This window comes from Nycticebus coucang, chromosome 18, assembly GCF_027406575.1.
Source record: "Nycticebus coucang isolate mNycCou1 chromosome 18, mNycCou1.pri, whole genome shotgun sequence".
In the NCBI taxonomy this organism is placed as follows: Eukaryota; Metazoa; Chordata; class Mammalia; order Primates; family Lorisidae; genus Nycticebus; species Nycticebus coucang.
Genome location: NC_069797.1, coordinates 69,448,508 through 69,460,169, shown reverse-complemented (window position 1 = coordinate 69,460,169; position 11,662 = coordinate 69,448,508). Strand labels below are relative to the sequence as shown.

Below are 11,662 nucleotides of genomic sequence, written 5' to 3'. Positions count from 1 at the left end.
CAACAGACTCCCTCGATGAAATGGAAATGAAAAATCTCCACCTTACTCTTTTGTTGTGAGAATTAAATGTATCTGAGTGAAACGAGCACCTGCCAGAGCGTGATGAACAGGCGGCACGTGAAAATACTATTTTCTTCTCTCTTCCCGGGATTATTCATTCCTAAGGGTGGAGTAATGCCTTGATGCCACGCTTAATTTTCAGTCTATTTAACTTCATTCAACAATTTCATTTTCAGAGAGAAGACAGACGGCATAAGAAAAAATAATATTCAGCCTATTTCTCATCGCCAACAGAGCATTTGAAACTTGAAATGCCATTGTATACAAAGCCTTCTTGTGATGTTACAGAATACCTAATTGTTACGTCAGGTATTCCTGTTTTACAAGCTGTAATCCATAGCAATGGATTACAAGGCTGCCTGTGCTCTGGTTATATGAGAAACAGTGTCCGTTTTTAGTACACTGTACCCGATGTGCACTATACCAGCAAACAGAATCTATACCATTGGGAATAGAGGCATATACACACATTCTTGCATCATTTTAAGATCTTTATTATTAAGTAACTCATTTAGGTTGTCAAAACACGTTATAAATCTACACAGAAATTAGAGAACAATATTGCATGGAAATTCTGACTTCACATTCTATTTTGGGTAAGAGGGTTTGATTGTCGATTCCCATAGTACAAGGAATGTATTTAATTAGACATTGATGGCCCTATTCTGATATGGACAAGGCAAGCCTCAGGGAAGAGGCAGAGTCCAGGAGGCAAAGCAAAGTCAAATGAAACTCGAGGTGGACGAAACAAGCTAAAAATACATTTTTTTAAAGCACTTGTGTTTGTTGTCATGGTGGTTGTTTTCTACTAAGGAGATGATAGTACTCTCATTTAGCCTAGGAACTGCTACTGTAAAACCTAAATTTATAATGTGTGTGTGTGACTTTTAAAAATAAGGTTTGAATCCCTCAGCAGGACAGCAATCGTGACTTGTGACCAAACAAATCTCTTCTCCATAAAATAACTGGAATTAAGGATTTGTACATGCACATTTAACAAGTAACCTGATGGCTCCTTGATGAGAGAGAGAGAGAAAAAAAAAGAAGGAAAGGAAAGAGAAAAAAGAAGAAAATGGAAAGAAAGAAGAAAAAGAAAAACACTTTCCATACCATAAATTTTACCTTGATTGGAAATCACGGACCAGCTGATTTCATTTGGTCTACTTGTATAGTTTAATTTAAATGGGAGAGATTGATTTTTCAGAAAAGCAAAAACTGTGTGTGTGTATATATATACATGTACTTAAATAAAAGAAACAAAAACTGTGGCACATTCTTATGGCAACTCATCAACAAAGTAAAAACAAAACGCACAAGTAATTCTGAATGTAGCTAATGACTCTTCGATTTACAAAGCTTAAAGTGACCCTTTTACTCCTTGGTAAATTGGATGTGTGCTCAATGTAATCATGATTAACATTTTTTAACACGGAAATAGAATACACAAATTTTTCTCCTGTTCTAAAATTCAAGCAATATCATACCACTCACATTATCCAATGAATGGGCCTTAAAATCATCTTGATTGTATTACATTTCTCAAAAGCATTCATTTAAATGATTGTCCCAATTTCAGGGAAAGCATTTCTTAAAAGCCATGACTGGAGTCATTTATATCTTGTAAAGTGACCAAGACAGGACACATACTTAACTGCTACCAGGCACGAATAAATACCTCCCTCTCCACACCCCCTCCTAAAGGTTCTGTGTCTTATGTGGCAGCCAAGTTGCAGTCTTTTGGGACACGGGGAGTGTGTTTATAGCTGCTAACCCTCCCTTCACCTCAGCTATATGATCCCATCCCTTCATCACGCCCTTATCAGAGAACCTAGAAAAGTCATGGTTGCCTCATTTTTCTGCGGGGGGTGTCAACCAGGGTCTTTAAGAGGACCATTGCTCTAAATAATGATGTCAATTTGTCCTTTGCCTTATCAGAGAAAAAAATAGCTGCTGGCACTCATTGATCACTACTTCCCCAAGTGGCAGGGCACCTGGTGGCATTATTGATTTGTTGTCCCCATACCTCTGCCTGCTGACACTACGTACAAGAGCAGTGACTCAAGCTGGGAAGCTACTTTCACGGCTACTCAGCTCAGCAGTACAGTTTTTTTCTGGATGCACACTGTGTATCTCTTGGTTAGACAATATGATTTTTTCATAGGAAATCACTCATTGTCAATTTTAATATATTTTAAAATGTAATTATTCAAGCTTGCTTACTTGAATAATTACATTTCTTACTTTTTATTCATTCCAGTGCTCTTTTCAGCCTTTATCCCCATTCCTAAACACTGTGCCTCCAACGAAAGGCACGAATATATGAGATTATAAAAGGAAATGAATTTTAATGAATCAATAGCATTCTTTTTTTTTTGAGACAGAGTACTTTGTCACAGAGTGACAAACCTCAAACTCCTGGGCTTAGGGGATTCTCTTACCTCAGCCTCCCTAGTAGCTGGGACTACAGGCACCTGCCACAACAGCTGGCTATTTTTTTTTTTTTTTTATTGTAGTTGTCATTGTGCAACTGGTCCAGGCTGGGTTCAAACCCGCCAGCCTCCGTGTATGTGGCTGACGCCCTAACCACTGTGCTATGGGCACCGAGCCAATCAATAGCATTCTTAATTGAAAATGGGGTAGCAAGAGGATTTTCCGTATTTCAGAACTAGGGCATTTTTATGTTATCCTTCACCAAGTGTAACCTTCTCAGCTTACCCACCATCACCATAAAGCACAGCTAGGACATTTTTTACAAGCCATGCTTACAACTACTTGCCTTAAGGCTGGAGGGAAAAATGATGGCGTGATAGCCTCGTAATTGTGACGTGGGGCTACATTTGGGATTCTACGGAGATTCTGTTTAACGTGAGAAGAGCTTTCTGATAAGGTGGCTCCTTAGGCTCATCGGCGGCAGACGTGGGGTTTTCCTCTGGGTTTTCACAGCTGCTGACAATGGCCACTGCGCTGAACGACTTTCGCCTGACCTTGGCGTCTGCGGCGCAGGACCCTCGGCCGGGGGGCGGCTTCTGCACGCCGTGGAGCTGCTGGTCTTTCCAGTCCAGCTGCTTGGCGCTGCAGAAGGGCGCGTAGACCTCGGTGCTGCCCTCGAACTGCAGGCAGTTCACCTTGTAATATTTCCTCTTCACCTCCAGGACGTCGTGAAACCTGTGTCCCCAGAGGATCTCCCGAGGGACGTAGGAGCTCCTGGACTGGTGGGACGTCCCCGTGGAATCCCCGGTGTAGATGAAGGTCACCAAGATCTCGAAGTTATCCTTGGCCACCGCTTTGCGGTCCAGGGCATACAGGGGGCTCTCGTGGTCGATTTCATGGACGATGGTTACCGGCGTGACCAGGATGATCTGGTCATTGACTAATTTGAGATCTTTGAACGCCATGGTCATCCTGCCTTCGCTGTCCTCTGTGTATCGGAGCAGCTGGGCCCTGACGGTCCCTTCCACCACGTGGTTGGGCCGGAAGTCGCCGATGCGCCACATGAGGCAGAGCTTCCCGTCCCGCATCCCGACGAGGGCGAAGTAGCTGAAGCGGATGGTCTGCGCGCGCTTGCGGGCCGTGGCCATCTTGGCCAGCGCGGCTCCGATGATGAAGGTGTTGATGATGCAGCTCAGGATGGACTGGAGGATGACCGTGAGCACCGCCACCGAGCACTCCTCGGTGACACAGCGGTAGCCGTAGCCGATGGTGGTCTGGGTCTCCAGCGAGAAGAGGAAGGCCGCGGTGAAGGAGTGGACGTTGTCCACGCAGGGGGTGATGCCCGGGTCATGCAGCAGGTCCCCGTGGTGAAACGCGATGAGCCAGAAGATGGAGCCGAACACCAACCAGGACAGAATGTAAGACAAAGAGAAGATCACGAACATGTGGCGCCACTTGGTGTCCACCAGGGTGGTGAAGATGTCAACCACGTAGCTGCCCCATTCTCCAAAAAGGTGCTTGAAGTACACGTTGCAGCCGCCGTCCTTGTGCAACAGGCGCCGCCTCGCCCTCCTCTTCTCGGTTGTGACATGCTCCGGGGGGTACCCAGGGTACTGGGGGTCCACACTGACAGTCCTGTAGCTGCTGCCGTAATAGCTCATCCTTTCTTTCGTCCTTAGAGCATCCAGGGGAGTTTTGTGGCCGTAATAACTCCAGGTGTGTTGCTGTTTCTTGGTTTAACTTTTCAGTTCAAATCTAAAAAAGAAAAAAGAATGAATGAAACACACCTTAGTTTCAGTTCTCAATTTCCATCTTTGTATCTTTATAGCAATTTGCCAAATCTGGAGCCGTGTTGTACCATCTAAAATAGCTAAGGCTTCATGGGAACGCAATATGGATGGCTCATTTCAGTTGAGAATTCAGCTCCGTTCCTATAGGAACAAAATATGCAATTAGAGAAAATAACATTTTCTTGTATGTATGCATGGGCTTGAGTAAACACTGTTATTATCCCACATGATGCCTCTCTACCTTTTCTGATCTGGCATTTTAAAAAAAGAAAAAACATTGGCTTTATTTGTGCAGACTTTTTCTGTATGAGGGCATTTAGAAAATGACATGATCTATAACATAAAAAGACAAACTATGGTTCAGATATGTGTAGGGCATTCTTACAAGCTTGCTGTTTAAATCAGATGGTTTTTCTTAAAAGAAGGATTCAGGAAAGAGTTTCTACCTCCGTACGATAAGGTCACTTACTGTCGGTTGCTATCTTCAGTACCTGCGGCTTCCCTCTCCCTCTCTTCCTTGGAGGTCTTCCTTCCTCCTGTACTTCCCAGGACAGAAGACACCTGACAGGGGCACCTACTTCATACTAAACTCTTTTTCCCTTAGCTCCACCTTTAGTTTTGAAAGAAAAAAACAGTTTCTTTACCCCAGAGGAGTTAAAACCACTCCCAGGTAAGCTTTCAATGAGGTGTAAAATTGCTTCTGCTTTTGTCTCCTGTCATCCATCATGTTTTTTTCTTTTTCTTCCTTTTTTTGGACACTGGCAGCTCTTCTCTTTCCCTTTGAATAGAAGCCGAAAATTTGCCAAAGTTGCTAATCTTGTTTCCCTCTTAAAGGGAGCCTGCTACCATCAGACCCTTCTCTCCAGCTCTTCTGGGTTTTCCTGACACTTTCACAGCCATCCTAGGCCAAAAAATAATTTTTCTCCCTGCACATTTGGTCTTGAAAAGATCCAAATAGAACATACAGTTCTTGGATCTTATCATGGCTAGCATCCATGGTGCAGTCCATGGTGCAGGCCGGTGGATTTCCCAGCTCAAATCTGAAAGTAAAGTTGAATGCAATGTCAGAATGGTATTTAGTTACTTCTATAAAAGAAAGAAGTAACTGCAGCCTAATTTTAATGGTCAGGCAATCGTTAGAATATGTGTTCTACATCGTCTGTCTCCGCTAGATGGGATAAAGAGAGTGAAACAGGGAACGTTAGACAAAGGGGATCCTGCCACTCCACGGCATAGAAAATGCATCGTGACCTGGAGACCCATGGAGCCAACAGAGAAATTAATCACTATATTCACTTAGCGTTTTCCAGGCTGCAAAAAGGAAGAAAGAGTTAATCTCCCTTCAGTGAAAAAGAATCATTTTTCTTTTCCTCCAGGGATCTGGGCCTGTTTTACAATAAACCCTTTGTTTAGTGGACCATTCAAAAGGATGGACTCTGCTTACTGCTGAAAACTCCTATAAGGTAGGTACGGGTTTTTCTCCATCCCTTTCTGCTTATCGGTCACTTTCCCACTCATTCTCCAGATCTGTTTTCAGCCATTACTGTCCTCTCCTTTGTCAGCACAAAACTGTGTTTGGGGGGACACAATGGCATAATTTCACGATGTGACCCAGGGCTGCCAAATTGCTTACTGGAATGTTGACCATAAAATGTTTCCACAGATTTTTGTCCAGAACATCCACCATTCATTGGCATGTCCCATCCGATTTGTCTCTGAACGATGCTTCACAAACAAAAGAAACTGCTGCGGAGATCTCAGTCTCACTTTCCCCCCTGCAGCCTCCCATCATATGAGACATGAGAAGGCGACCGATGATAATCTTAAATTAACAAGCAGATTTGGGGACAGGATGGTTTTCTAAACTCGATTCCTTCAAGGGAACCGCACACATCGTGGGAGTGGGAGAGTTAGAAAACATGGTTCATAAATCAAGAGCCACTGTGTGCCTCTGCTCTTTTCCACTGCCAAATAAAAAAGTTTTCATTTGAAGTGGCATTCTGCTGGCGTCACTTTGAATTCCAGTAATACCAGCAACTGTTATAAACAAGCCACTTTTAAAACACCTTCCAACATATGCTAATTAGGGAACACATTTTTAATTAATACAAGTTACGAGTGAACTAATTGGAGTGTATGAAAAATTTGTTGCTGAATAATGTGACCATTTCAGAGACACAAGTTACAACTGTGAGAATTTTGCCCTGAACTCACCATGTCCTCTGATCGTTATTGTGAAAACTAAGCTCACTTTATCCAGAGACAAGCCTTCAGATCTTGCTTGAGTTTAACACTTTACTTGGTTTTTGAATCTCCAACCATGTAATGATGCGTAGTACTCTTTTAAAAAGATGATTGTCTTTACGCTAAATAATAAATGATAACCAAAACGAATCCTATTCATTTCTCAGCCTATGTACGATGAGCAAAGAAGTTTATGAAGTAAATTTTGCCAAAATCGCTAGACAAAATAAATGTTTACTAATTCCTTCCTTAATATACTGTGTTAATTTGAATACTTTTGCAACTCATTGCCATTAAAAAGTAGAGGATGGCACTTACTTGTATTTATCATTTCTGTTTTTTAGAATTAAAACTTAAGAAAAAATTACCCTTAAACGTTATCTTAATCTTTCCACAATCATCTTACCACCACCAACTCTTGAAAGCGTTTGCAATGTTCTCCCTTCTTTATCTCTTTTTGCGTGTTGCTGACTATATAATGATAATGGCTATATCATTAGCCTCAAAATTCCTTTTTTTTATAAATTGGGAGTGAAAATTAGATCGGTTCTAATGACAAAATTGTGAACTATAAAGTTCAAAGGTAAATGTTGAATTAGAGAAGGTCTGTTTTTCCAGATAATGAATGACAGAAAAAGCACAGAGTTTCTATTGCCATGACATAGAGTTATGTCAACAGACTGGGCTCAATAAAGAGGCAATGCACAATAGGGAGAGTGAATCATGTCCTCAGAATGCCATCAAAGTTCCTTAGAATGTCCAAAGCCTGTAATCCCAGCACTCTGGGAGGCTGGAGCAGGTGGATTGCTTGAGCTCAGGAGTTCAAGACCAGCCTGAGCAAGAATGAGACCCCATCTCTGCTTAAAAAAAAAAAAAAGTAGAAAAAATTAGTGGGGTGTGGTGGATGCCTGTAATACCAGCTATTCAGGAGGCCAAGGCAAGAGAATCTCTTGCGCCCAGGAGTTTGAGATTGCTGTAAGCTATGATGCAACAGCACTCTAGCCTGGGGTGACAGAGTGAGAATCTGTCAAAAAAAAAAAAAAGAAGTAAGGGAGGGAGGACATGGGGAGGAAGGGAGGGAGAGAGGGAGGAAGAAGGAAGGAAAGAAGGAAGGAAGGAAAGAAGGAAGGAAGGAAGGAAGGAAGGAAGGAAGGAAGGGAAGGAAGGAAGGGAGAGAAAGAAGGAGAAAAAAGAGGAAAGGGAAGGGAAAGGAAAAGAAAGTAAAAGAAAAAAGAATGTACAATCACTTAGGAACCCACTGAGAAACTCCTTGATTTCCTTTATCCCATGAGGCTAAGAGAGAGGAAGTTAGAGGACTCAGTAAGCTCTGTCATCATTGTTACTTTTTTCATATCTTTCTCATTGTATTAAGCTCATACATTAAAAAAACAAAAATCTGAATCTGCTTTGACCGGTAGGATCTGCTTTTAGGCTTCAGATTTCTAGGACTCAGGGAGAAACCTATACTAATACAGCACATATCACGTGGGCTGTAAACACAGCAGGAAACATTTACAACAAAACAAATGAGCATCCAGCACATTTGTCCCTGTTTCTCAGAGGCACAAGGGCCTCAGTCAGACTCGCAGATTTTGAAGCCAGTCGCCTGCCATGTTGTTTACTAGCTAAAGTACTCTCGTGGATAGGAAACTTTTCATTGCATGTGGAGGGTACAACACAATAATTAAGGCTTTACGGTCCTGATGAAATCTGATCTCGTCTGTCGCGTCGCTTAACATAACACGTTAATATGATTTGTCTACCTCGCATACTTTGAGATGCACCACAAAAAAAATGGTTGGATAAAATGTCTTTGTCTATAGCCTTCGAGGTTAGCAAGTACCTTTTTGTTCTCTTTTTTTACCATGTACCTATAGCCCATACTACATGAAGTCATCAGTCTCAAGTCACTTTCCTGGCAACTATTCGGTGAGATAAGTCTTGATGGAAATGTGAGAATTGATGGGGTAGAGAGTAGAGAAGATGTCCTATTTCCGCTAACAGATCAATGCCCTTGAAGACAGGCTTGGGTGGAGTTCCCAGGGGAAGGGAGGCAGGTGCCCGCACAGCTGTGCAATAGGTGGAGACGAGCGTAGTTGGTGAAGGCGCAAGCAGATATATATGAGGGTGGGCTTTGGGTGCTGAGCAGGAAAGAGAGACAGGGGTGCAAATAAGTTAGGACAACCACCACCACCACTCCCCCTGCCAAAAATAAGGCTATTTTGTTATCTTGCTCAAAACCTGTTCCACAACTTCTTGCCTTAAAATTATGCTGGAACCTTATCTAGCCTGGAATCCTCCCAAGACATTTAGACCCATGTAAGCAGAGCTCTTGATTCAGACCATGGGCCTCCTGATTCACCCAGCCAGAACTTTCTGGTAACTGCTTGTACTTCTCCAGATACTCCCCGATGCCCCAACTTCAGTCTCTCCTTTGCTGACAAGTCCTTGGCATCTCCCATTTCCCTCTGCTCCCCAGAGCAGGCCTCCGGGTGACTTACACATCTTCTCTCTGTGTTCTCTCTCCCTCCCAATCCCTATCCAAGTGCTGGTGACTGAGGGTTTTACCCCTTTCCTGATATAACTTCACAATTTATCCTCCTGAGTGAATGTAAGAAAGTTTTGCACCAACGTATTATAGAAAAGGGATTATAATACATAGGGTGCAAAAAAATGCATACATATTTTAGGAAAGGAAAAAGACTGTTATTACTATTGAGATACTCATGTCCCGTTTGACTTCTGCAATTACAAGAGAAACAAGATACCACGTACAGGGTGGCCATAAAGTTCGCGTGAAATTGCACATCAACTTTGTGGCCAGCCTGTATAAAATAACAAATGTTTGTATGCATATATTGAGTATTTCAATTTTAATACAATTTTTCCTTTCTTAAAATGTGTCTTCGTGTGCTGTGTACTTCCTTCGTGAGGGACAACTTAAATTTTGTCTTTTAAATGCAAGCAATGTGGCCTAATTGTGTGTACTCTCAGGTTAATAATTTTTTACACCCTCTGTATGTTATGAGTAAACAACTAAGCTGAAATTTGGAGCTGGGAAGAAATCCACTTATAGCCTTGCTAGAAGACCCTGTTTCTAGTCCAGGTTTTCCTTACATAATAACGACATCTTAATTATAAATCCTTCTTTGCCCAAAATATGGCTGTATTTTACAAAGTAGAAGACATTTAAAGACCACGAGTATGCCTCTGCATGTTTGGGGATGTCAAGATTGTAGCTCAATAATGTAAATTATAATTCTGAGTTATCTGGCTTAACAATCAATTATTCTCTTAACTAGAAATAGTCTAAAATAAAGGGATTTTTGGTATGTTTTGTTTTGCTTTGTACCATAGAGAAACCCAAATGGGGAGGCAGACTCCAGTTCCAGGCCTGTCCTCAACTCCCCGATAACTTTTCTCTGAACTTCTGTGTCTTCATTCTTGAAATGGGGTGATGATCCCCGTGTCACCGAGTTACTATGAGGTTTCTATGAGATAATGAATGAGAAGCCACCTTTTACTGTGCCGGGCACATAGTAATTACTCAATAATTATGACTTAAATCTGAATGCCACAAGAACTCAGTGTCACCCTCTGAAATATCAGAGCTTTGTGCTTTACCATCCTGACTGCCACACTGGAAAAAAAGTGTTTTGTTTTCTTGGGGCCGTGATTTACAAGGTAGAGATAGGTGAAGAGACATGTGAGTTACATAGGCTTCGCAATGCCCTGCGGTCAAAACTAAACGTAAGTTAAAGACAACCCACCTGGCAGTTAACGTGTTAAGCCTTTCTTTCTTTTTTTCTTTTTATTAATATTAAATCATAGCTGTGTACATTAATGCGATCATGGGGAACCATACATTGGTTTTATAAACAGTTTGACACATTTTCATCACACTGGTTAACATAGCCTTCCTGGCATTTTCTTAGTTATTGTGTTAAGACAATTATATTCTACATTTACTAAGTTTCACATGTACCCTTGTAAGATGCACCGCAGGTGTAATCCCACCAATCACCCTCCCTCCGCCCATCCTCCCCCCTCCCTCCCCTCCCTCTCCCCTTCCCCATATTCTTAGGTTATAACTGGATTATAGCTTTCATATGAAAGCCAAAAATTAGTTTCATAGTAGGGCTGAGTACATTGGATACTTTTTCTTCCATTCTTGAGATACTTTACTAAGAAGAATATGTTCCAGCTCCATCTATGTAAACATGAATGAGGTAAAGTCTTTATATTTCTTTAAGGATGCGTAATATTCTATGGTGTACATATACCACAGTTTATTAATCCATTCGTGGATCAGTGGGCACTTGGGCTTTTTCCATGACTTAGCAATTGTGAATTCTGGTGCAAATATCTTTGTTGTAATGTGATTTTTGGTCTTCTGGGTATATATATACTTAATAGAGGACTTATAGGATTGAATGGCAGGTCTATTCTTAGATCTCTAAGTGTTCTCCAAACATCTTTCCAGAAGGAATGTATTAATTTGCATTCCCACCAGCAGTGCAGAAGTGTTTCCTTTTCTCCACATCCACATCTCTGGTCTTGGGATTTTGTGATATGGGCTTGAGATACCATCTAACTCCAGTAAGATTAGCCCATATCACAAAAGCCTTTCAAAGAACATTCTACTGGCTGACCATTAGGGCAGACCAAATGTGGTTCCCTGTAGATTTTTCTCAGTAGATTCAAACAACAAAAAAGAGGGTATCCCTGTTTCCTCCCACTAAGACCCCAAGGCTATCTCTCTGCCCTTTCACTAGTTTTCAAAGCCCCTTTCTTATTCACAACTGTGACCACTTGGGAAATCATCTGTTCCTAGTTCTCAACGCCTTTGTGTTTACACACACACACTCATATACACACATACTCACACATTCAACTATGTTTAAAATTTTTATTACTATTTAATTCTGAAGAACCAGCCTAAGGAAAGGAAGGCTGACAATCTTCTCAAAGTTAAGAGGTTAAAGAAATTCATGAGGTGATCATCATACTTATTCTTTATCTTAAATTGTGTATAAATGTTGCACTAAAATGGTTCTAAAATGGTCTTTCTTGTTCTTATCTTGAGAATCAGACTGCCTATCCCCACCTTGGTTGCTAACCCGCTCAAAGATGGTTAC

General features: G+C 41.6%; 1 protein-coding gene across 4 annotated transcripts in view; it reads right to left on the bottom strand.

The window, feature by feature from the left end:
- Window positions 1–538: 538 nt before the first annotated feature.
- Window positions 539–11,662, bottom strand: part of KCNJ16 (potassium inwardly rectifying channel subfamily J member 16) — a 54,985-nt gene continuing 43,861 nt past the window's right edge. For 3 of the 4 annotated variants that reach the window (XM_053570520.1, XM_053570523.1, XM_053570519.1), the window contains exon 2: window positions 539–4,245. In XM_053570520.1, coding sequence (XP_053426495.1) covers window positions 2,892–4,151 — 1,260 coding nt within the window. In that variant the 5' untranslated portion in view covers window positions 4,152–4,245 and the 3' untranslated portion in view covers window positions 539–2,891. Of the gene's footprint in view, window positions 4,246–4,348; window positions 4,422–4,924; window positions 5,059–11,662 lie in introns of all 4 variants that reach the window. The other variant, XM_053570521.1, reaches the window with a different exon arrangement.